Raw genomic sequence first — 27545 nt, forward strand, 5'->3', positions numbered from 1 at the left:
TGTGATGAGTGGAATCAACTTGATGACAATGGGTTTTGGGTAAGTTTGCATGAGGGGCCAGACCATAGCGATCTATCAGATCATGCTTGACCACCAGTGCATCCTGAAGGGCCTGAGGCCCCTGACTTGAACAGGACCTGGGTGGTGAGAGTATTCAGTCACATGCACGACACGCTGATTTAATTAATGATGCCTTGATAACGAGATGCCCTATAAAAGCTCCAGACACAAATTCCATGGGCTTAAGGTGGGTGACAGACAGCAATACACATGGAAGAGTAATATATCCTTAGGGATGTGGAAGCTCAATATTGGAAATTCTCCCACATCTCATCCTATTCCTGTCTTTAGTTATACCGTTTGCTTTAATACATCTGTAGTCGTTGGTACATGTTCTAGTGGATTATGAAACCGAAAGGGGTAGTGGGAGCCAACAGTTCAAAAGAAGGGGCTCCTTGGGGTTCCACATCTGCAGTTGGCACCCAAAGTTTTGGGTAGTCTAGAGAATTGTGTCCTTTCACATGAGAACTGACCTAGCTCTGGTGGTAAATACTACACGTGCAATAAATACTTCATCTACAAGAGGAAAATAATTAGAATGGAATGCCTTGAATTATTTTCTGCACATATTCTTATATCTTTACAGTAGTAGCAACAGAAAGGAAACCACCTAAATGCCCACTGGTAGAGGATTGGTAATAGTACAGTTAAAAAGAAATTCAAGATCAGTATCTCATTAAATATAAAAAAGTTGCCAAAAAGCATATATAGTACGCTAACAATTGCATAATAAAGAAATCCTCTGGGGCAGAGGTTCTCAATCTGTGGGTCCTGACCCCTTTTGGGGGGGGGTGTCAAACGACCCTTTCACAGGGGTCACCCGATTCACAACAGTAGCAAAATTACAGTTATGAAGTAGCAATGAAAAGAGGAACTCTGTTAAAGGGTCACAGCATTAGCAAGGTTGAGAACCACTGCTCTGGGGGGGTACAAGGATTGGATGGAAGCATTTGCATCTTTAAAATTTTGCATTACAAATATGTATTTAATACAAAATTTTAAAACTCCTATATATCGTGCAAAATTAAAATGTCTAAACGAATGGAGAGGAGTCCAAGGGAAACTTTAGGTTGTGGAGTGTAATAATAGAACCCAACGTCTGTAACTCCTCTGCCCAGAATTAGATTAAAATGGCCCTTTGGGGACCAAATGGACAACTGTTGTGTGATTTTGGCAGTTGGTATTAATTAGGTTCTTAGGTAGCACCAACAGGCTTATGCACCACTACTAACAAAGGTTGGAAGTTTGAAGCAACCCAGCAGAACGAAACAAAGGCCTAGTGATCTGCTCACATCAAGGTCACGGCCAGGACAGCTGTATGGAGCAGTCTGTGACACACACAGGATGCACCCGATGGCTTACAACAATTAAACTGTAAGAGCTAAGCAAGTGAAAACCCCACCTTGAAAATTATTATAACCCAATAACCAAAAAGTACTCTACATAAACTGAAAATTAGAGAAACCAAGAAAATGAAATTGTGAAACTAACTGTAAGAAATATGTTAAGTAGTTTAATACACATGAGAAATCAAGAGTGGTTCTTTCTGAAAACCGTCTACGGAGTACTTAGCTGGGCAGACACAAGCATAAAGGTGCGTGCGCGGCGACCGGGGCTCAGGGAAGCAAGGGAAGTGAGTGCCTAAGGGACATGTGCTTTCATTGTGAGGGGAAGAAAAACTTGCGGGGAAAGGGCCGTGGTATTAGATGGTGATCATAATTTAATGTCACTGGTTTATACATTTTTGTAAAAAACAAGGGACAGGAGAATCCTGACTACTATGCATTCCCAAGGTTCCATGGCCCACTGCTGGCAGGACCCGAATCTGAAATATCTTCTCTATCTCTAACACAGTCTTCACTATGATTTTCATGTGAATGTAATTTCTGGTAAAGTCAAATTCCTGCACAACACCACTTGCTACCTACAGCAAACAGATTAAGTCCCTGCAAATGTGTTACAAATCCTAACCCAGGATTACAATCTCACTTGGGAATGGGCTGTTTTTGTTATGTTAAGGAGGCAGGATTAGTGTAGTTTACCCAGAGTCAAACTCTTCTGAAATATAAAACAGATTAAAACAAGCCAGTGAGAGGGGGGAGGAAGAGAGTGAAGCACATCCTGGCCCAGCAAGCCTTGAGGACAATATCCCTCTGGCCAGCCCCACTACAAGACACAACATCCTTCACTGACCCATAGCTCTACAAGTGACAACACTGGAGATACAGTGTGGGAATTTCGCCCTATCTGTCCCCACCACGCAGAGGAAAACCCCTAAGGTCGTGCAACAGAACAGCAAGGGGAACAGAGCAACGAAGTCCCCAAATAGACTTTGGGGCTAGGGCTTGGTACCCCATCAGACTCTAACAGAAAACACTCCTAAAGGTCAACAAACAGACCTTGAATTATTTACAGGCTTTTTTTGTTGTTTCTGTTGGTTTTTGTCACTGGCTTTTTGTTGTTGTTTTGTTTTCTTTTGTTGCTGTTTTGCTCTGTCTTGTTTTTGTGCATGTTATTATCTCCCCAGGTCTGTCTAAATAAGATAGGCTGGATGAACAATCTAGAGAAGAAAACAACAGGACTAGGGGTTCGGGGGGGACATGTGAAAGGTGGAGATGGGGGTAAGGAAGTGGTGTTAACAAACTCAGGGACAAGGGAACAACAAGTGATCCAAATCAGTGGTGAGGTGGGTATAGTAGGGCTGGTAGGAAGTGATCGAGGGTAATGTAACCGTGAAGAATTAATGAAACACAAATTAATACTCCCTCACTGGAAATAGGGAATCCAGGGCAGATAAACCCCTCAGGACCAATAATGAGAGTAGCAATACCAGGAGGGTAAGGGGAAGGTTAGGTAGAAAGGGGGACCAAATCACAAGGATCTACATATAACCCTCTCCCTGGGGGACAGACAATGGAAAAGTGGGTGAGGGGAGACGTCAGAGAAAGTAATAATAATTTATAAATTATCAAGGGTTCGTGAGGGAGGGGGCAGGGAGGGAGAGGTAAAAATGAGGAGCTGATACCAAGGGCTCAAGTCAAAAGCAAATGTTTTGAGAATGATGATGGCAACTAATGTGCTTGACACAATGGATGGATGTATGGATTGTGATAAGAGTTGTATGAGCCCCTAATAAAATGATTGAAAAAACTGCTCCTTTGCAGCAGTTGGCAATAGCACTATATAACTAAGACACACGAGTATGATTAAATTTTCTGTAAATTGGCACTGTACACAAACTATGGAATTTCAAAAAGTGTGGAAAATTGAATTTTCCCACAAACTTATTTTTTTTTTGCCCCTTCCCCCAAACTTCTTGAAGCCCTCTCATACACACAGGAGAGACAAAGAGCCATCTACAAATAACCAAATAAATAATGAAGTGGCACTTGGTATTGGCAAGTGTTAACTTCCGATCATTGACTTCTCCTTCCCAGTTAGCAATTCTAGTGACTGAGAGTGCCAAGCAGAGAACTTTACAAAAAGGCGAGGTGGGAATTTCTCAAAAAGTATTTGATTTCCACATTTCTACTAAAGAAGAGACTAAATTGGCTTCCCTAGTTTGTTATTATCGCACAGAGTTGTGACTAGTGAGTCAAAGAGGAAGCTCTGATTCAACCCACTTCAGGTGAGAGGCGCAGAAGGGCAGCACAATGACAATGGAGCCTCCTCCGCCAGTCACCTCCAGACCTTTTGTGAACATGTTGTTTTCTGGTGGTAGGAAAAGGGAATCAAACTTACAATTTTAATTTACCTAACATAAAATAGAAAACTGCCTATTCTACTGATTTCCCAAAGTAGAAGCTACTGACCTACTGCCCAGGAGAAAGAAGGGGTGTTCTATTCCCATAGCTCCCGTAACTCCGTCTCAGAAACCCATTATGGGGCACCTGTTGGAATCAACTTGATGGCAGTGAGTTTTTGGACCTACTGCAACACTACTGTATTTTACAAGACAGGAACGTGGTTTTTGCAATGATGCCTACTTAATGGCTTAAGCTTTTATTCTTCATTTAACTTTCATTTGCCACATTGCAATTTTCTTTCTGCATCTGTCTCCAAATGAATTCTTTTGTCCTTTCTAACATTGTTTTTTTTTATCTGAACCTTTCCTTAGTGTTGTCTTTTGTCCTTTCTACCATTGCTTTTTAAAATTTTTTTATCTGAACCTTTACTTGGTGGCGAGAATCCAGAATTAGAGGGGCAATGCTGGTTGCTTGTTGCTTTGCGCGCCTTAGGCCCATGTTTTCAGCCAGGGGGTGAGGTCTGCTTTATGCTGGCTGATAGGTTAAGTGTGTGTTTGATCTCTCTTGGGTTGTTTTTGCTTAAATCTTTCATTTTTCTCATACAATGAACCCCCCCTTTTGATTTGTTAGGTAGTATTATAGATTGTATACCCCATCCCTCCTTGTGTCCTAACCCTTATACCGGTGGTTCTAATCCCATTTGGGAAAGGGTTTCCTTTAAGGTTTATGGGGCAGTATCTTTTAGGGAGTGTGGCAGTTACATAATTTGTTGTCAAATTGAGACTCTTAAGAGTGAAGGGATGGAGTTTAGTCTGTCAATCAGGTTGCAGCTTGATGACCTGGTTTGTAGGTGCTAAGGAGATAAATAGCTCTCTAGCGGCTGGACACAGACTCACTCCCGACAAGACATTACTGATGATGATGATGACAACGAGCCTGATGGAGCTATGCTGATGCAGCCAGAGCCCTGAAGCTGGAGGAGCCACGTGGAGACCGCTGCCAGTACTGAGATGCTTCTACTGCCACTGGACCCACAAGACTTTCCAAATACTGGCCTGTGATCTTCCTGCATTCGGCATCATTATATGTGTTTTATGAGTCTGAAGAGGGCTCTATAGATTGGTTTCAGACATATGGGCTAATACTGGACTTACAGACTTGATCTAGACTGGGCTGGGGTGTTTCTTAATGTACAATTACTCTTTGATATACAGCTCTTTCTTATATACATATAAGTGTCTCCCTGAATTTGTTTCTCTAGTCTACCTGGACTAATGCAGGGAGTATCCTGAGTCAATGTCTTTTGAGATACAAAAGGAGACAATTAAAAGGAGCGCAATAGGGGAAAATAGATGCCATTCTACATGAAGCCAATCAACAGAAGTTTAAGAGACCAGGATCTTTCCTCAGAACCTACAGAAAAAAGAATGCCTTCCCTACATCCTATTGATTTTGGACTTTCAGAGTGTGAGAAAACAAACTTCTATTTGTTAAAACCACTCACTTGTGGCAAACAATCAGGAAACTATAGTAAATGCCTACGAAGTCTCCAAGGACTCTCCTTCTCTTGGTCAAGACCTCTCTTCCCCTGCAGCACTCTCCTTGTTGGCTTGCCAGTAATGCACTGCTACCCAGACACAGCTTTGCTCGGGCGCCAGAGAAAGCTACCTTCTCAAATCAATGATCCTTTACCTTCTCCCCATTAGTTCATCTACATTTCCTACCTATCCCCATCAGCAGTTCATCTATTACACCTTACTTTATCCCCATCAGTTCAGCAGCCCTCCCACTGCTAGGTAGTAGCTCCAGTAACACTCCCTTATTCTTGTTCCCCACGTCCTCCTGCACCATCACAGCTAGTAGCAATGTCGAGGGTGTGGGTAGGAGTGCCTCGACCTTACTGTCAACAGTTATGAAATGCTAGATCTCAGAGACTTCTCAAGAGGAAAAGGCAACACTCTATTTGTTAAGATACTCTTAGTTCTCTCTTCCTATGACTTGTAGCAAATGCCTTTGTCATACATGAGATTTCATTTTTCCTTTTCTATACCATGTGTATACTTGATAGTAAGCATATTTTCCATTATTGAAAACCATCAAGTTTTCATTTAGAAAATAAAAATTATCTACCTTGCTTATATTCTCCCATTCAACTGCATTTAGGTTGTACAGGCCTGGCTTGAATAATAAAGCTGGAGTTGTGAGGCATTCCAGAAGGAAACGTCAGCAGAGATCAGTTCAGCTTGGGAAGCTCCCAGGCTAGTAATGACTCCACCTGGAACCGTCACTTCTCCACCTTGTACATTTGTTGCCATCGTTAATTTCAAAACATCATCTTTCTACTTGAGCCCTATCATCAGCTCCTCTGTGTTCCCTCCCTCCCCACCCTAGAACTTTCTTCATGTAGAAAGCCTACCACACTTCTTGCCCTGGAAGGAGAGGAGGAGATACACCAGGAGATGCTCCCTGAGGAAGCGCAGCCTCACCTTTGTTAGTCTCTGGATGTTCTTCTTATAAAGCGACGACAGGCACTGCTTCACCAGTCCCATGTTGTTATCACGAGTAAAAGTTTCACTGTGCTTGTTCACCAGGGTTCGGAGTTCTGAGGGATTATTGGTTGAATATACTTGTGCTAATTCATGGTATGCATTGCTAAGGGGCTAAAAGTTTAAGAATAATGAAAAAATTAAACATTTAGAGGAGTAAAATTTGTTATTAAAAAAGCTTGGTAGTATGTTTTGAGCAGGTACATAAAATAAATCACACAAACCAATGACCCTCGCCAGGTGCAATGGAACAATCCGCTAGTACACAGGCGATAAAAATAAGCGCACCCACAGCGATGGAGGGCCTCATAAGAGAGCCAGAGCTGCATGGGGTATTTTATCTACACTACCCGCTACTTGAAATAGTCCACAATTGGGAAGAACAGTGATGAGAAACAATACTAACAGATAGAAACTGGATCCCAGTGTGGGACCACAGAAGGACCCAGGAGTGCTCCCCGATTACCTGACTATGGCTACTGTAACTCCACTTTCCTATCTCCGCAGAACGAGTTGGGGAGCTCTCTTAACTTGCTCTTGCCCCATCCCACCCACTCTCTCCGCTGGCAACAAGGCAGTCTTGAGGAGTAGAGGCACAACTGGTGCCTATGCAAAAGACACCTGGCTACCATCAACAAGCCAGCACGAAAATCTCATCCCCAGGAACCCCAGTATCTTGAAATGTTGAGTTCTATACACAGACTATGGTGACATTGTTATTAAAATGATTGTGACCCCATATACTCTTAAACTGCTCAGTTTTAAAGCAAACACAAATAGGAGTATGTACTTCAAAATCAAAACAAACACATACACACAAAAACAGTGCATATAAAAACCGGGTCCCAAAGCTGAGTTCTCCAGTGAAAACTGAAGCAAGGGTTTAATAATTGGGACAGGTCACAATAGAAAACTTGACAGTTGGGGGTGGGGGGAGGCAAAACCAGCACTGCTTTTGACTAAAATGGAACCCTTATAGGCGCTTAGAGACCTGTAGCCATAATGACCCAGAGTGAAGATTAGAAAATAGGTTCCTGAGAAATATTTGATTCTGATAGGGTTATAAGGAGTGTTCACATGAACTAGAATGGATTTAGGAGCTTGTGACAGAACCAAAGCTCACAATAGAAATGTAATGAAGCTAGTGGGATGGAAAATCGTATTGGTATAATTTCTTAAGGGATTTAACATGCCACCTAGATCAATTTTATTTTAAAAAACTCACCTTAATGAATCTACCCACAATTTGAGACGTGTATTTCGGCAGCTGTTGTACTTTTCCAAGTAATATTAAAGAAACTAGAATGTACTTTTTATATGACTCCAGCATGATATGACTGACTGCCATGGCAGGAGTCGTTATAGCCTAAGCAAAGAGGAGTGTTTAGTTAGTAGAAGAACACATCATAGCAACAAAGAACTACTGGTCACCCATAGCAACTTTAACACCGAGCAGTCCTCATCGAAAGTTCTACCGGCATTACGTTCCTAATGGCTTTATGGATACAATCTATATGTATAACATTTTCCCTTGCAAGGTATGTCATTAAGTGGTTTTCAGTAAGCTGGAGCATCTAACATCTAATTTCAAAATTTCCCACACAAAAGAAAACCCTATGATTAGCAGTCAGGTGTCCTATTTCCTTCTTGCCGCTCACGTTCTAACTCCATTGATTTGCCTTTTCAGAACATTTTTTGTTAATGAAACCATAAAGTATATGGTATTTTGTGCTTAGATTCTTTCATTTAGCACAATGCTTTCAAGGTTTATTAGTACTTTATATTGCTAGATAGTAGTCCATTCTCTGGAGATGCTCATTTTACTTACCCATTCATTCATCGATGGGCATTTGAGTTGTCTCCATGTTGGGGTTATTATCATGCTGCTATGAACATTCATTTTTGTGTGTGTGCGCGCACACGCACATGTTTTAATTTATTTATTTTATTGGGGGTTCTTACAGATATCATAACAATCCATAAATCAATTATATCAAATGAACTTGTACGATGCTGCCATCATCATTTTCAAAACTTTTCTTTTTACTTGAGCCCTTTGAGAGCAGCTCCTCTTTATTCCCCCCCACCCTCGTGAACCCTTATTGTATATATACATAGAGATACTTTTCAAATCTTATACAGTCCGATGTTTCTCTTCACCCACAGTTCTGTTATTCATCCCCCTCGAGGGGGAGTGTGCATCCATCATTGCTATCAGATGAATGTTCATTTTTGTTTGTATGTTATGTTTTCATTTCTCTTGGGAAATATTCTTACAAGTGGAATTTATGGGTCATATTAAACTTTTTGAGGAGCTGTCAAAGTGTCTTCCAAAGTAGTTGTACCATTTTATATCACAAGTAAAAAATTTCCATCTCATCAATACTTGCTATTGGTCGCCTTAAAAACATTTTTTTTAAATTTCTAGGTGTGAATTCCATACCATTGTGGTTTAATTTGCATTTCCCTGAAGACTAATGAAAATGAATATCTTTTCATGTGCTTGTTGGCCTTTTGTCCATCTTTTTCAGAGTAAAGCCCAGTCAGATCGACTGTCCATTGTTAAGCTGTATTATTTTTGAGTTATAAGAGATCTGTATATATTCTATACGAGGGGTCCTCAAACTACAGCCCACGGGCCACGGGTGGCCCGCTGAGGACATTTATCCGGCCCGCCGGGTGTTTTTGCCCCGTTTGTTTTTTTACTTCAAAATAAGGTATGTGTAGTGTGCATAGGAATTTGTTCATAGTTTTTTTTCTAAAACTATAGTCCGGCCCTCCAACGGGTCTGAGGGATAGTGAACTGGCCCCCTATTTAAAAAGTTTTAGGATCCCTATTCTATATCCAAGTCCTTTATTAGAAATATGATTTGAAAATATTTCCTTCCTGTTCTGTGGGTTGTCTCTCTCTTCTTGATTTATGGTGGTTTAGAAGAATTTAAAACTATGATACTTAAATCAGCCCAAATCAAAAATGCAAACCACCGGGCCTGTAATGCCACTTCCTGAGATTAGTCTATAGGCGCACGGAGACGCATGCAGACCAATTCTCATGGCAACACTGTTTCCACAGCGAAATAGAAAGAGCCAATTCCTAGAGTGATATGAGCACAGGACGCATTCGCCTTTTGGTGTAATCTAATTTGGTGTAATCTAATTTGGCTCTCGGTAATTATGTCCATCTTTTAAAAACACTTAATTGCACTTAATAAAAATTGGCATTATCACCTCCTGAAATTAAAGCAATAAAATCATTGGATAATTGCATTTATCTCATTAAAAGACTAGATACTGTTCATCTTAGGGCAAACTAACAGGAATTGGTTTGTTTTCAGGTAAAAGGTTAATAGCTATAGACATACAAAATGCTTTTTAAAAAAACATTTTAGTTATTTATGATAAAAATATTTCAAAGTCTACTGCATACTTTCCTTTTATTTATTTTTTTACCCGACATCATCTTGATATAAAGATTGTTTATGAGCTATTAAGTTGGTTATAAAACTCATAGTATATTCAGTGACTTTCAAAAATTAGTTTTTAGTTTTTAAAAGTTCTGCCAAATTTGACTCTGCATCTTTGCTTAATGAGAAAACAGACTGACAATTTAATATTCTGACTAGACATTTCCCTTAAGAATACTGTCATTGACTATCCCCACTTAGGCTAACCGTTCTCTAGGCTCATTAGTAGGTCTGTTAACCCCACGCACCACCATGAAGCACCCTCCTGAGGCAATCTTTAGAGCCCAAAGCTGTGTGTGCTACAGCAATTCTGACTCCTTGAAACCGAAAACAACCCACACACTAGCCCCCGAATGATTACAATACTTTCATTACCGTAATGCATGCTGCGAATACAGTAGGAATTTATGAACATCTAACAATCTTGGAAACACCAGTATTATTCAATATTGTGTATCTTTTTTATTCTGACCCTGAGTGACCTTCAAAAACAGCCTACCCAATTAGGCTATTACCTAGGCCAGCAACCAGGGGACAAGAATAGGAGGTTGGTTTTTTTAAGGTATATTCCTTAATACCCTCTGAATTCTGAACAAGACTATCTTGCATATTAAAACAAATAAACTTAACAAACTAGCACACACACAGTTTTAAACTTTTAAAGGTCATTCGGTTTCACCTCTTCTCTACGTAGAGGCAACCACTGAGGTCAGAACTGCGCCTATTTTGTCTCAAATCCAAGCAGGCAGGTGGTGAGCCCAGAACGGAGCCCATTCATTAGTGCTCTCCACACTGCGACTGCTCTTCAAGTGGTGGAGCAATCTTAGAGGAACTATCTTAAAAAGTCCTTTCATCTGAAACGCAAAGGCTTTGGGTTCCGTCAGCTGCTGCTATCCACCCAAGAGAACATCTTGTCTACTTTACAAGTTCAAAACAACTTCCCCTACACTTAGAAGCATGGTTACCTGTTCGTAAAAGTAGAGTGCTCTTTCAAAGTTCTTCAGGCCCGTGTAGATCATGCCACCGTAATAATAATAACATAGAAAGTGCTTTGCATCGTAGGCTCCATTCTCTTTGCAAATATCCATCATGTCCACGTCAAGATACGGAAGAGCAGGCTTAAAGCATTTTGCCAGCAAACAAAGCTAAGAATAAATCACCATTTAAATTTTATTCCTGGCAGACTTTTGCAGAGGGAGCAAACTCAGAGTTCAGACAGCGGAATATGATACATTCACTAAAGTGATGCCAATGTTGACACATTACTCCTTTGCCTAAGCATCCGGAACAAAATAGCTCTTCTCTATGAACACTAGGCAGTTATTTTTCACAAATAAATTAAAGCTTAGTGTTCTTTTAGCCCACATCAGTCTACAGATGGGGAGACAGTGTGTCCTTTTTCTCTTGGCTGAATTAGTGGATTAAAAATAGACCTGCATGGTAAGAAAAAATTGGAAGTATTTTCTTAAATTAACCAATTAATTAATCTGAATCTGAGTCCTGTTGGTAAGTGCATGAAATTATATAATTTAAGAAATCAAGCACATGAAAAAGTACCATATCTGTGTGGTGGTCACAAAGGTACAGACACATGTGGTACACGTGTGTGGAACTGCACACTTAGGCTGAGTGCAAACTGAATGTGCTATGGGTTTATAACTCGAGTGCTACCTATATATATATTTCGATATGACCTATTCTGTAATAACACAGAGAGCCAAAATTTGTCCCTTATTTTGTAAAAATAAACTACAAGTGTGAGAACATAAACTATGTTTTCATAGAAAATAAAAAGATGAGTGAAAATCACTATAGTATGTTACGCTTCCGTCAAAAGTATTTAGAAGAAAAACAGAATGGAGTCAGAGCATGTGCTTCAATGACTGAAGTTCCAGTGTTCACTGAGGAGAACGGAAGTGCCAGTGAGTGCGGGTTAAACTACAGCACACCTATCACATGGAAATAACATGGAATCATCTCTGAGATTTACTTTTACGTGCAGGAAGAAATCATTGGGAGATACACAGGAACCTCAAAAGAAGAAATGAATGGGAAGGCGACTTCATTATCGATTCTCCTTTGTGCCTTCCAGCCGAGAAACTATGTAAAATAAATGGGTAAACTTAAAGGTGTAAAATATGTGTAATCTCAGGTTCCAAAATCCCAAAATAAAATACTTGATGCTATGGAATTGTGTACGTGAAATGACAAATGTTTTGTTATATTTTTTACAATTAAGAGGGAGGGGGAGGAAACGTGATTTTCTTTGACATAAGAATTTAAGTATTCAGGTCTATTAACATCACAACTGAACCCCAGTCTGTGTAGTTCATTCGAGTACTAATGAAAATTCCCTAATTATTAGGTGCTTTTACAATTTTCAATGTGTACAACATACTATAATTGTCACCAAACTGCCTTCAAACATGTAATCCAATGTTGTACAAACCCACAACCTTACACACACCTCTGAGCAGTTAGAAGTCACTGGCTGCTTACCTGGCAGAGATCTGCATGTATTGAGGTCAGCTGATTTGTATTCATCTGCATCTTGTCTATGGCTTGTTTAAGGATGCCAATTCCTCGCAGGGGCTGTCAGAAATGACATCTCTTTCAGACAAGTTCTCAAAGATGGCAGCACATTGGATCTTATGTTGTCACTTACAAATAAAAAATAACACTAATTGATAGGTTCCTTTAAATAGCAACATGAGGTTTCCATACTCTTTCAGGAAATTCCTATCCCTATTCAGTCACAGCATTCTCCTTACATGTTCTTATGATAATTAAAATAATTCGGGACCCTCCTTTGGTAAATCATCAATGTCTCTCTCATTACATAGAAGGTCAATAATCAAGAGCACTCTATTTCTTTCTCAGTAAAAGCAAACTCACTGCCATCTAGTCAGTCCCAACTCCCAACAACCCTGCAGATGGGGGGGGGGGGGTTCTAACTCTGGACAAGAGTGGGGAAACCCCAGCTTTCTGGGGGCGGGGGGCAGGGAGGAGCAGCTGGTGGTTTGAAATTGCTGCCTTGCAGGTAGCAGCCCAGGATGACACCATGGCTCCTCAGTTCATTACATTTACATCTAAACAAGTCAATGTTTTCCAAATGCAACAGATGAGTGAGTGCCAGGTGAAACTGGGCAGCTGGTACCCAGCGGGTCTGGTGGCACAGTAGACTCAGTAGACTAAGTACCAGGTGATTCAAACTTGCTCGCCACTCCTCAGGGAGAAAGAGGAAGCAATTTGCTTCCAAAATGAGCCCCGGCCTGGGAAACCCCAGTGGTCCAGCTTCTGAGTCTGAATCAAGTCGATGACTGTTGTTATCCAGGCATCACATGCCTGTTCTCTCCAATCACCGTGTCTCTCATTGGAAGGAGAATTATTCCTGCAGTGACCACCACAACCTCCCACCCGGCAGTTAACGGCACTGACTCTGAGTGACTGTGAGGACGGTTTCTGGTCCAGCAATGGGGCTCCAAAGCAACGGAACCTGTACTTTAAAAAGTACAATCTCTTTCAAAGGGAAGTCATTTCCTACTCCTATAAACACCCACTGAGTCTTTGTTTTCAGTCTCCTTCAAACCACTCGTCTGAAAGCTTTCAATCAAAAAGAAGCATGCAACTTGTTACTCTTCAAAAATGTCAGTGTCCTTCCTAAAAGATGAAGAAAGACTGAAGATCTGTCACCCACGGAAGCATTTTGGTGTCAGGTACATCATGTCTGCAATTTTATTTCTCCAGCCATAAGCTACACGGCAGAACCCATGCCACAGAACCAGAACCACCACCACCACCACCCAGAGAGAAAGGTCGATAAGCAAATGTGGTTAAATACTGTCACTGGAGAAACTGGGAGAAAGGTATGTTATTCCTATAACGCTTTTGTAAGTCAAAATCATGATTGTTAACAAGTTAAGAAAAATTAAAACAAAGCAGCATATTTCAACATAAAGCAGACTAGGGTAGTAGTTAAAACAAGATTAAAAACGAAAACCCAGTAGCCTCTCAGCTGAAGCTCTACTTCCTCCCTCCTCCTTCCATGTAGGCTTGTTGTCCCTGCATCAAACACATGCAGTACTCTGCAGTAACTCCATCTATGTACGTGCCAAGGGTCTCAGCAGTAACCTGGGAGCCTAACAAATTAGTTCCATTTTGCAAATTTGATATACATCACGATGATGAGTATTCGAGCAACATTTCTTACCTGTTTTCTTTCCACAAGTGCATTTGTTAATTGATGGCAAAGCCCAGCAACTAGACATAATAACAAAATATTGAAAATACCGATTACTACAACATGAGAAAAAGACCTTCTACAGAAAATATGAAAAATGTTATTTAGCTTACAAGTGTCTGTTGCATATCGAATGTGTTCCCCATTACAAGTACTGATGAAAAGCTGAACCTGTGAGAATAGCGTTTCGAAGTCAGGAACACTGGGCATAGAACACTTCACAAACCTAGAAAAAGGGAAAAGAACCTAATTACCCTTGTACATTGAGATGGAAAATGTAAAATTAACTCATGCCAGAGGTACCTCCTGCCTTCTGTCCCTATTCTCACCTTCAGTGTTTAGTTCAATTAAATGAGTAATATTTTTAGAAATCAAGAACCAGAAGCAGAGTTCCCCAGACTCTCCTGGCCTGGCTAACACAACTTCTTTAAGTTTTCCACACACCAAAGATTTAGAACACAGCTGCAATGGAGTTAACAACAACAAATCACTCCACTGAATGATACATATCAGATTTGCTAATATTCCTGAAGGACCTGACTATAAGCTTATAAACCAAGTTTTTGTACAATGTTTTTTCTTTTCCCCAATTCCAATGTGGTCAGGACCACAATGTTAGTCATTGAAAATTCAGTTGATATTCTTCCTGTTTTAAGAAAGAGAACTGGCAGGTTGGTTTGAAGGCCATTGGGAGAGTTCAGGTCAAAGATGCCCAGGCTTGAGGCTGCACCGCCATGTACTGAGTGCACAGGATGTGACTAGTGCATCAGGAACCCAATCTTTCCCTTTATTCACTTCAATTGATTGAAAAAGTCACATATGGCTGCTGGCTACCACATGGCACCCTTTCCTTCGCACCAAGTGTTTTCTGTCACTGTTCTGGTGTACATCATTGCCTCAGGGATCCTAGCCTGAAGGAAGGCTGACCCTGAATGAGGTCAACTTAGGCTCAGTTTAGATGTATTCTTTCTATAAGTATGACGATCGCAACATTTCCACTTATAATATGGTAGCAAGAGAAGCTTAATTTTACTGTGAAGTACACATTTTTACAATAAATCATGTTTGAAGGTCTATTTAGTCTAGTCTTAAAATTAAGCAGCTTTAACTTGTTTGAGCAATATCATGAAGAATGGAGAAACTATGGAAGTTGTCAAGAACTGTATTTTATTTGGATCCACAATAAATGCTCATGGAAGTAGAAGTACAAAATTATGACATTGGGAAAATCTGCTGCTAAGACCGAGCTCTTTAAAGTGTTAAACACCAAGGATGTCACTTTGAGGCCTAAGGTTTGTCTGACCCAACCCATAATATTTTCAATGACTTCATATGCATATAAAACAGTGGTTCTCAACCTTCCTAATGCCGTGACCCTGTAGCACAGTTGCTCATGTGGTGGTGACCCCCAACCATAAGATTATTTTCATTGCTACTTCATCACTGTAATTTTGCTACTGTTATAAATTGGGTGACTCCTGTGAAAGGGTCGTTTGACAATCCCCAAAGGGGTCGCGACCCACAAGTTGAGAACCGCTAATATAAAAGATGGACTGATAGAAAGACTGTAGAATTAAGAAATTTGACTTATGGTGTTGATACTGAACATACCACAGACTGACAGAGGAATAAATAAATCTGTGTTGGAAGAAGGACAGCCAGAATGTTGCTTTGGACATGTTATCCCAAGGGACCAGTCCCTGCAGGACATGACGCTTGGTAAAGAAAAGAAAGAGTTGGCAGAAAAGAGGAAGACCCAAGATGTACTGACCCAGTAGCTACAATGATGGGCTCCTATGTGACAATGACAAGATTCTGTTGTACAGAGTGTCACAGCGCTGGGACCAACTCGACACTAAGTAATGCTATTTTGGACCACAGTTTAAATCTACCCTGTCCAAGGCGGAACTGTATTTCATCATACAGTTCCCTCATTTTTCTGTTTTCTTTCCAAGTGAAAAAATGACAATTTTACAGATGGCATGAAGAAAATTATTCAGATAAATGCAAACCATAGTGCCCACATTAAGATGGCCATTATTTTTATAAGTTCATACACTGTATAAACATAAACAAAAGTAAAGAAAACATAAGCAATGACTACGTAGAACAAGTAAAATGCAACTGTTATTATGTGGCTTTGGTTCTATAAAAGAGCTTAATGTTGTTTAAGTGGTTTTTGTTACATGTTAACCAAACAAACCCCAAATAAAGCCTGGAAAAGCATTCCGTTTTTAAAAACCACAAATCTATAGAGTATCTCTTACAAAACAGCAAGGACCCCCAAGGAGTGTTCTTGTACATCCAGAGCCCCAAGCACAGTGTCCAGATGGGATAAGTTCTTTGCAAGGAGTTCCCCGCTTTTGTTGATCAGTTCACAAAGCTGAGTCATTTGCCCTGGAAAACAGAAATAGTGCCAGTGCTCAGTTATAGCAGTAACTAACTTAGAAAAGTGACTTTGAATCTCAGAGCTAGAAGTACCCAAAGGTGACTCTTGTATCTCTTTTGTTTCGTTGAGGGGGGCCCCAAAGAGTAAGAAGGGAAGCATCAGCTCATGGCTAAGAGCTGGCCGGACCGTTCACCAGAGCTCCTATTTTCCTGTGGGTCCTTGAGGTTTCCTTTTATTCACCCCCTTTTCTAGTTAGGCATGTCAGAAATGTACACATTGCTATCTATCATTACTCTAAAGTTCTCTGCAGCCAAAAGATCATCAAACATGACCTGATTTTATCTCCTGCATCTCATCTCCCAGCTCCATTCCTTTCTACAATTCAGACCGTCATTTACCCAAGCTTCAAACAGTCAACCTACTAAACACCTGGGATGAAGGGACTGTCCAGTTTCCCATTCATTGTATTCACAGAATAGCTTAGCAGCAAGTTATTCAATTGACAGTTTACAAATTATTTAGTCCCCTAACAGAGTCCCTGGATCTTTCTGTTGTACTAAAGTGCAGGCGAGACCTGCCCCTGGGGAAGGACATCACGCTTGGTGGTGAAAAAGAGGACGGCCCTGACAAGAAGGATCGACACAGTGGCTGCAACAATGGGCTCAAACATGAGCAGGTACCCCCCAAATCGTAATTTCACCCCAAAGCTTTATATTTAATTTTTTTACAAAACAACTGTATCACGCTTAAAGTACTTTCCATTACATTTAACACATTTGTCAACTTTGAGATTCCCATTCTTGGAAAGATTTTCCAAACGCATCTGTTTGGAGGGCTGACAGCACCTCCCTCATTTCCTTCACCTCTTCTATATCCTCAAATTGCTGTCCTTTCATGTCTCTCTTCATTCGCGGAAACAAAAAGAAGTGGCACAGAGTGAGGTCAGGTGAGTAAGGTACATGGGGCAAAAGAGAGGCATGCTGATTTTTGCCAAAAATTGGCACACGGAGATGCCTGTATGTGCTTTGTGGTGGTAAAAGCAGCCCCATTTCCCACCCCCACCAATAAGGCTTTTTTTGTCACAATCTTTTCAGAACCTCTGAATAGAAAACTGATTAACAGTGTGATTTGGTGAAACAAACTCCAAATGCACTATGAATCAACACTTTCATCTGAGTCGACTTTTTCGTTCATTTGGGAAGCTGACAGATGTCGAGACCAAGATTTGTCAGCAATCCACATTTCAACTTTTTAGAAACAAGAAAACCACTTGTACACTTGAGCTTTCCCCTTAGTTGCTGTCCTTGTTAGCTGCGTTCGACATCACAACAGTTTCTGCGGCATTTTTCCTAAGCAGGAAACAACATTTCACAGATGCACACTGTTCCCTGAAATCCGCCATCACAAAAATTGAGGTTTGTATTCGGGCCATCAATGAGAGACATGGGACTACCTGAGAACTTTGGCACAGGGAATACATAGGCTATCAGAAATAACAGAACTATCAGGACACAAACACAGAGGAGACACAAATTGACAAGTGGGATATACTGAAGATAAAACACCTGTGTGCATCAGAAGACTTCACCCAGAGAAGAATAAGACAGCCCACCAACTGGGAAAACAGCTTTAGCAACGACACATCCTCACATCAGACAAAGTCCTTATTACTAAAATCTACAATATTGTTAGCTTCCAAAAAGAAAAAAGAAAAAAAAAAGAATTGCCCAATGAAGAGGTGAGCAAAGAACTTGAACAGAAGTTTCACACGGGCAGAAATCCGAATGGCAAATAAACATATGAGAAAATGTTCCCGATCATTACCCATAAGAGAAATGCAAATTAAAATGAGATACCACTTAACACCCACAAAGATAGCCCAATTCAAAAAAATCAGAAAGCAACAAGTGTTGGAGGGACTGTGGGGAAACATGAACTCTAATCCATTACTGGTGGACCTGTAGGTATGTACAGCCACCATGGAAATCGATCTGGCAATATCTAAAACAGATGGAAATAGAGCTACCATATGGTAGCAATCCCCCTACTGGGCATATAACCAGAAGAGGCAAGAGTCAAACCACAGTCAGACATCTGTGCTCCAATGTTCAACATAGCACAGTTCACAATTGCAAGGAGTTGGAAACAACCCAAATTTCCATCAATTGACAATCGGATTAAAAAACCGTGGTACATATGTACAATGGAGTACTATGCATTGCTAAAAAGCAGTGATGAACGCATGAAGCATATAGCCGCATAGGAAGAACTGGAGGAAATTATGCTAAGTGAAGTAAGCCAAGCACAAAGGACAAGTACAACATGAGTCTGCTGAGATAAGGTTAAAAAAAATGCAAAAGGGGCATAGTGAAAAAGCTAACTGTATACAAACATTCCTGGGATGAGGACCAAGTAGTATGGCAGGGACCAAACCAAATCCAAGAATACATATGATGGGGGGGGGGGGAGATTTAAAAAAAAGAAGAAATGGGTAACAGAGTAACAGGGCACTAAATCACCCAACGGGAGGGTGTTGTTCATATCTCCACAGGGAAAGAGGGACCAGACTTCAACCCGGTACTCCAAAATGTGAATGTAACATATTGGCATGGAGTAGGGAACCAGTGGAGAGGTCTGAGGGATCAGCCCCAATCCCAACAACATGGGCACCTGCCCCTTCCTCCAGAAGAATTTATTTCAGAGGACAGCACTGAAGCTGTAGCTCGGGGAGAGGGACACGTCTGACCAGAACATACTGGAGCAAATGAAGGGGGAGGAAGAGAGAGTGGAGTACATCCTGACCCACCAAACCTTGAGGATGCCAATCCATAGAGATGATCATGTGGCCAGCACTACTGTGAGACATGACATCCCTCACTGACCCATAGCCCTACAGGGGACAACACAGTGTGGGAATTGCACCTGATCTGATTCCACCACACTGAGGCAAAACACTAAGGGCATGTAACAGAACAGCAAGGGGAACAGAGCAACAAAACCCCAGAAAATACCAAAAATAGACTTTGGGGCCAGGGTGTGGCACCCCATTAGAGTCGACCTGAAAACACTCCTAATACCGGCTTTGTTATTGTTGTTGTTTCATCATTGGCTTTTTATTGTTGCTGTTGTTTTGTTGTATATTGTTGCTTGGTTTTGCTCTGTCGTGTTTTTGTGCATGTCTTTATCTACACAGGTCTGTCTAAATAAGATAGGCTGGATAAACATTGTGGAGGAGAAACAGGACCAAAGGTTCCAGGGGGTTATGGGAGAGGGGGAGGTAGGGGGAAGGAAGTGGTGTTAACAAACCCAGGGACAAGGGAACAACAAGTGATCCAAAATCGATGGCCAGGAGGATGTAGGCGGCCTGGTAGGGTGTGATCAAGGGCAATGTAACTGAGAGGAATTACTGAAACCCAAATGAAGCCTGAGCATGATAGTGGGGTAAGAGGAAAGTAAAAGGAAATAGAGGAAAGAACTAGGAGGCAAAGGGCATTCATAGAGGTCTAAATAAAGGCATGTACATATGTAAATATACTTATTTATGATGATGAGGAAATAAATCTATGTGCATATTTATAGGTTTAGTATTAAGGTAGCAGATGGACATTAAGCCTCCACTCAGGTACTCCCTCAATGCAAGAATACTTTGTTCTATTAACCTGGCATGCCATGTTGTTCACCTTCCCAACACGATTGCTGAAGACAAAGTGGGTGCATAAGCAAATGTGGTGAAGAAAGCTGATGGAGGCCAGCTATCAAAAGATATAGCTTCTAGGGTCTTAAAGACTTGAAGGTAAACAAGCGGCCATCTAGCTGAGAAGCAACAAAGCCTGTATGGAAGAAGCACCACCAGCCGGTGTGATCATGAGGTGTCGAAGGTTCAGGTATCAGGCATCAAAGAACAAAACAATCATATCACTGTGTGCTCACCTTCCTGATACAATCACTGAAGACAAATGGGAGAATAAAAAAAAATCAGATCATTGTGAATGAGGGGGAGTGCAGATTGGAGATTCAAAACCCATCTGTAGGCAACTGGACATCCCCCTTACAGAAGGGTCTCGGGGAGGAGACAAGCCAGTCAGGTGCAGTGTAGCAACGATGAGGCACACAACTTTCCTCTAGTTCCTAAATGCTTCCTCCTCACCCCATCCCAACTATCATGATCACAATTCTACCTTACAAATCTGGGTAGACCAGAGGATGTACACTGGTACAGACAGGAACTGGAAACACAGGGAATCCAGGACAGATGATCCCTTTAGGGCCAGTCTTGAGAGTGGCATTACTAGGAGGGTGGCGGTAGGGTGGGGTGGAAAGGCAGAACCGATTACAAGGATCTACATATAATCTCCTCCCTGGGGGATGGAGAAGAGAAAAGTGGGTGAAGGGAGATGTCGGAAAGTGTAAGTTATGACAAAATAATTCATAAATTATCATGGGTTCATGAGGGAGGGGAGAGCGGGTGGGAAAGGGAAAAATGAGGAGCTGATACCAAGAGCTCAAGCAGAAAGCAAATGTTTTGAGGATGGCAAGAAGTGTATAAATGTGCTTGACACAATGGATGTATGTATGGATTGTGATATGAGTTATATGAGCCAGCAATAAAATGAAATAAAAAAATAAAACCAAAATTAAGGCTTGAGTGAAAAGGCTTTTACAAAAAAATTCACTGTGACCAGATAGAACTTTCCCAGGCAACACCACAGTGTTCACTAACTCAGAGCAAATTGCTAGATGCTCACCTAGAGGAAAACTGTGTACTACGAAAGCTCCGTTCCACCCAGCACCATTCCAGTTTTTGGGGGATACCCCTCACATAAAAACAATTGAGGGGACGGTATAGGATTGGGCAGCATTTCACTCTGTTGTACACAGGGTCCCTATGAGTTGCAACAGACTTGATGGCACCCAACGACAACAGTACTGCTTGACAACTCAGATACAGAATCTAAAAGACTCCAATTATTACTTTTGAATAATCTGCCCGTTTTGGTGGTTATTCTGATGTCAAACGCCTTGGTTACAGTGTATAATCCCAAATTCACTGGTGGTAGTGGGTGTATATAAACATTCATGGACATAAGCCTCTAAGTTATACTCTTCAATAGTTAACTTCAAGGTACCAATACTGGCTATTTCTACTTAGTAGCTGTTGGAGCCCTGGTGGCAGAGTGGTTTTGCACTGGGCTGTCAACTGCAAAGTCAGCAGCTTGAAATCACAGTTCCATGGGAGAAAGATGGGCTTTCTACTCCCATCAAGAGTTAACAGTCTTGCAAACTCACATGGGGCCGGTCTACTGTGTCATGTAGGGTTAGTATAAGTGGTATCAGCTTACTGGCCTTGAGTTTGGTTTTTGGTTATTTAGTAGTTGTGTTATGTTTCATTTCTTAGCAGAACATTCAACAATAAAACACAAAGGAACCTAGCCAAGCATTAATTTCTGGGATGTCTATAACTTCAAATTTGGTAAATTTTACCAAAATATGAAAGCAACATCTCATCATTATCACAGGAACTGCAAAGTGACACACACGTGCACACACATTCTTTTTAGGTATCAACCTGCAGGATGAAAACACAGATTAAACTAAAAAAATACCAAGTCACCATCAGTTTATTATAGATTTCATTGGTAGGTTATGGAATAGACAGCTTCTTCTAATTGAACTACTTGCCCTTTTTAAAGCTCTGAACATTGAAACAACTATAAGCAAGCATTTCAGTCTATTACTTTTTCTTCTAATTAAACCACCATGGTATGTTCATAAAAATAAAAAATTGGAGTTACTAAAATATCACAAGGCAGTCCATTAGTGCTAGCAGAGGGGAAAATCAAAAGTAAGTTTCGGTGTTTCAGGATGCACTGAAATAAGCATAACCAGAGATATGCCCTATGAAAGACCCTTTAATTAGATCAGTGGTGGGTGATGTCTAGCCCACAGGCTACATAAGGCCTATGAAATCATCAATGCCAGCAATTCACATGGCTTCCCAAAGAGAAGCAGTTCTCATTAGGAGTAAGTCCATTAAAATTTGATCAGCCTGGCCCTCAAATGATGCTATAAATACCCAAATGGCCCTTAGCAGAAAAAAGGTTATCTATTCCTGAATTAGAGAAAGTAGCTAATTATAGCACCTCCATCACTGTGACAGGTAGGATTATTGTGCCAACCTGGCCAATAGACACATGTGGGATTAATAAGGTTGCAGTTTAAATGAAGGGGAAAGATAAATGGCTTGGTGAGCTTCCCATTCTGTCTTTTGCTCTCTGATCTGATCAGCTACCTCAGCTAGTTCTCTGCCTCTATTTGTGAGCTACACTACCTGTGGGACACCCAACCCATGGACTGTGTTACTAAAGTTTGAGGTTCCTTCGAGACCTGCTTCGCCAAACTGCTGGTGTGTACATCACTTGAGCTGGGTACTGTTGGACTCTGTCATCTGGCTGACTGTTGTTGGTGACCTACTCTGTGGTTTGCTGCCTGTGGCTGGACTGCCTGTACTGCTCTACAAAAAGACTCAGCTGTCTGCTTCCTTGACTTGCACCCAGCCCTTGGGAGTTGAAATGAGTCATTTGTACTGCTTTGTGGACAAATTTGCTGTTTATTTCTTATGTTATATATACATATATAAAATCATAAGTGTCCTGGTTTTGTTTCTCTAGAGAACCCTGTCTAACACAATCACTTAGGGTTCAAGTTGGAAAATTCTGAGTAACAGAGTGAGCATGAAGCACAGGAAGTGAAGACAGTGACCAAAGATATGAAGTTGAAAAATATTGTTACTAAGGTTCCAGTTCATATATGCAGTTTATTCCAAACAAAACACGTCTCTGCCATCAGTGGATAGCTGCAGATGAGTGTTCTCAGTCAACACTTGCCAATCTTGTTACGGTGACTTCAAAAAAGATCCAGTCAAAAGTGGCATCCGCGGAGATCTGCTGGGCCAGTTACATCCAAGTCAGTGAAGGTTATGACATAACCTTCTGAGAAGCAACAAAGCCCACATGGAAGAAGTACACCAGCCTGCGTGATCACGAGGTGTCCAAGGGATCAGGTATCAGGCATGAAAGACCCAGAACAAGAAATCATGTCATTGTGAATGAAGGGAGTGTGGAATGGAGACCCAAAGCCCATCTGTAGGTCATTGGACATCCCTTTACAGAAGGGTCGTGGGGAGGAGACAAACCAGTCAGGGTGTAGTATAGCAATGATGAAATATACAACTTTCCTCTAGTTCTTTAATGTTTCCTCCCCGCTACTATCATAATCCCAATTCTACTATAAAAATCTGGCTAGACCAGACCATGTACACAAGGACAGATAAGAGGTGGAAATGCAAGGAATTCAGGACAGATAAACCCCTCAGGATCAATATTGAGAGTAGCCATACCAGGAGGAGAAGGGGAAGGTGGGGGAAAAAAGGGGAACCTATCACAATGATCTACATATAACCCCCTCCCAGGGGGATGGACAACAGAAAAGTGGGTGAAGGGAGACATCACTCAGTGTAAGGCAGACAAAATAATAATTTATAAATTATCAAGGGGTCACGAAGGAGAGGAAAAAATGAGAAGCTGATACCAAGGGCTCAAGTGGCAAGAAAATGTTTTGAAAATGATGATGGCAACAAATGTGCTTGACACAATTGATGGATGTATGGATTGTGATAAGAGTTGTACAAGCTCCCAAAATGATTTAAAAGAAGAAAATTGAAAGATAGACGGAGACATTTACTTCAATGTACTACACAAACTTCAATCTCCACAACCCTGAAACCTAAAGAACTAGATGGTGCCCACCACCAGTACCAATCTCTCTGAAAGAACCATTTGAGAAGGTCCTAGAGAGAATGGGAGAAAAATCATAAATGAGGGCAGGCTTAATAGTCAGATGGAGAGTGGTAGGACCCCCAAAGGCTGTGGCCCTGAATCACCCTTCAGGTCTGGAACTGAAATCACTTTGGTTTAGAATAAACAACCACTCTTTTGCTGTGGTCTCTCTCTCTCAATCCTTTCTTTCCCCCTCCCCCCTCTCTCCCCTCTTTCTCTTCTCCTCTCCTCTCTTCTCTTTCTCTTCTCTTCTCTATCACCTTCTCTCCTTAATAAAAACCCATTTGGATCCAAAAAAAAAAAGAATAAACAACCATTTAAGATAAAAACAGCAGCATTTATTTACTCATGGACAAAGATCAAAGGGGAAAAAAAGGAGGAGGAATCCAAAAAGAGAAAGCAGGGATTTATAATGGATATATTGAAACAAAATGTACATAAGCTGTTGGATGCGAAACTGCTAATCTGTGAACCTTCACCTAATTCACAATAAGAGTTAAAAAAAAAAGCCCGCCCCCCCACCCCCTACAAAGAAGGTATGACAGCTGCTTTGTGGAACTCCAAAGGGGTAATCTTGATGGAGGACACAGAACGATCATGGGGGCTTATTATGACACAATTTTTAGAAAACCAAAAACTACATTGGTGGGGAAAAGGCTAGGAAAGTTTGTACTGAGAAAGGATTTTCCATCACAACAATGTATCTGCTCATTCTCCCAGAGCAACATCAGCTACCCTACGAAAAGTTTGTTAGGAAATGTTGCCCCATCCACCCTACAGTGCTGAACATGCATGCCCCTTCAAAATTCTTTTGGTTCCCCAAACTCTTAAAACATTTCAAAGACGCACACTATGAGTCCTTCAAATATGCTAGACTGTCCATTTTGACGTGAATTCTTTGGGAAAGGATTAGAGATGAAAACACTGCTCTCACGAGTGTGGAGTCCTAGAGAGAAGTTGAGAAACAATAGCTATGCTTTTAATAACGGTTTCCCAGACCTTGTTCACCTCTGCCTGGCAGACTGCCCTTAAAACAGTATCTTGCAGAGTGATAACCCAAAGCTTGCAGCTGAAGGATCCCAACTGATGGGCACAACACATCAAGTCTTGTTCCATTTTGTAAAAGTAGACACTGTCCAAGAGAAATTAAGTGGCTGGACCATTAAGTGACTGAGATCCCAAATGGAATTTCCTTACCAGGTACAACATCCCAGGAGGTAGAACCAAAGTGCGTGGGAAATAGAGCAATGATTCCCTCAGTCATACAGAACATAATAAGTCTATCCCTTTTCTGTGACCACAACTTCTATCAACAATAAAGAAAATGAAGGAGAACTATTACTTATTCAGTACTGTGTCACTGTACTTTTAGGTCTTACAACGAGGTAGCTAACACTTCTCCATTTTTACAAAGTTGGACGAGCTTCAAGAGGTTAAATTGACATGTCCCAGGTCACACATCTCCTAGAATGATACAATTACTGGCTAATAATAATTTTTACACTTTACTTATTGTCTGTTCTTTGATACACTGTTGCAAAGAGTTTTAAACGGTTTCCTTCCTAACGCCACAGCAAAACTCCCTGTTACAGCCCATGCTGGGTGACAGCGATGCTATGGAACACAATAGAGCACCTGTTTAGGGTTTCCGAACCTGTAAATCTCACATGCAGAGGCAGTCTCATCTTCCTCTGACAGCCCTGACGTTGGGATTGGCAGCTGCATGTTTATCCCACTAAGTCGCCGGGGCACCTCTCACAAGTCTTTTAACTCTTAACCGGAATAGAAGTCCCATTTTTCTACCGTGGAGCAGCTGGTGGTTCCGAAACGCTGACCTTTCGGTTAGGAGCCCAATGCATAACGACTACGCCACTAGGGCTCCTCAACACTGGGTAGGTTCACAAAACCCCAAACTAACGGCCATCGAGTTGATTTCGACTCAGCGACCCTACAGGACTGAGTGGAGCTTCATCTTTCACTCACGGAGGATGTGGTGTTTCGAACAGCTAACCATCAGGGCTCCTCTTCTGGTAGGTAGGGAGCTATTTTATATAAACCTGAAGCAAAAGACAGCAAAGGGGCTTCACAAATAGCAATTGTTGCTCTGATTCTTAAGTCCAAAAGTCTGCACCGGGCTCCAGGTTCCGATGGAAGTGGTGGAGGGTGAAACAACGTGGGCATTTATTTAGAGCAAAATGCTAACGGTTGACACTTCCAGCCCTAGAAACGGGGAGGCCTGCTAGCGAGGGAGGCGAGGGCTCCCTCCGCGTTCCCAGGGAGCCATGCCGCCGCACAGCGATGCTATGGAACACAATAGAACGCCCCTCGGACGGGAGCAGGCAGCCGGTCTCGAAGCTGCGGTGCGGGGCGCCTGGAATGTTTCCGAGCCCGCTTGGCCCAGCGGCCTAGACCGCAGGCTGCCCCACGCCGCCGGAACCGACAGGTAGCTCACCAATCACCGCCCGTGAAGGGGACCCAAAGGGCCCAATGGGCGCCCGGAAGAGTTTGGCGGAAGCCGCCGCCCCCAAACTGTCAAGAGCAGCGCCCCGTGTGAGGGGCCCGGGCCGGTGGAGAGAGGTTGATGCGGCCTGGGGGGTGCGGGCGGCGAGCCCAGGGTGCCAGGGTGCGGGGGGTGGAAACAGCACAGTCGGCAGCACCCCGGCCTCGGAGTCAGCGCCGCTGCCCAGAGCCCAGACCCCGACCCGGCACTCCGGCAGAAAAGGGCCGCCCGCGCCCGCACCTCCATCCCCCGGAGCCCGGCGGGCGCGCCGGCCCGAGCCTCACCTTGAGCCGAGAGCTGCCGGACACTGTTCACGAACTGCTCGAGAGCAGAAGCCATGGTTCCCCCGGGCGGCCCAATCGGCAGAGGCGGCTCGGCGGGAAAAAGCGGCCGCTCTGGGAGGAGGGGCGCCACCACTACACCGGAGGGCCTCCGGGAGCATCTGACGTCACTTCCGTCCACTCAAGTATCGCGAGAGCTCACCTGCCTGGGCACCAGTTCCGGTTTCCGTGGAGCGCCAGGCCTGTAGTTGCCGGAGCCGGAAGTAAGCTTTCCTTGCTGGTGCTTGTGCTCACTATTAAAAAGTCCCCGTCTTCAGCGGGTTGGGGGAGAGCAAAGCAAGGGATTGACAAAACTCACAATAAACCTCGTATTTCCCAGGGTTTAATTTTAAATCATTTTATTGGGGGCTCGTACAACTCTTATCACAATCCATACATCCATCCATTATGTCAAGCACATTTGTACATTTGTTACCATTCTCAA

General features: G+C 42.1%; 1 protein-coding gene across 1 annotated transcript in view; it reads right to left on the reverse strand.

Moving 5' to 3' along the window:
• Positions 1-27230, reverse strand: part of COPS3 (COP9 signalosome subunit 3) — a 39316-nt gene extending 12086 nt beyond the window's left edge. The window contains exons 1-8 of the mRNA XM_075560938.1: positions 27065-27230; positions 16324-16453; positions 14170-14282; positions 14027-14076; positions 12316-12408; positions 10782-10961; positions 7578-7718; positions 6293-6466 (exon numbers count right to left, since the gene is read on the reverse strand). Coding sequence (XP_075417053.1) covers positions 6293-6466; positions 7578-7718; positions 10782-10961; positions 12316-12408; positions 14027-14076; positions 14170-14282; positions 16324-16453; positions 27065-27119 — 936 coding nt within the window. The 5' untranslated portion in view covers positions 27120-27230. The remainder of the gene's footprint in view (positions 1-6292; positions 6467-7577; positions 7719-10781; positions 10962-12315; positions 12409-14026; positions 14077-14169; positions 14283-16323; positions 16454-27064) is intronic.
• Between the last annotated feature and the right edge of the window lie 315 nt (positions 27231-27545).

Source organism: Tenrec ecaudatus, chromosome 10, assembly GCF_050624435.1.
Source record: "Tenrec ecaudatus isolate mTenEca1 chromosome 10, mTenEca1.hap1, whole genome shotgun sequence".
Taxonomy (NCBI): Eukaryota; Metazoa; Chordata; class Mammalia; order Afrosoricida; family Tenrecidae; genus Tenrec; species Tenrec ecaudatus.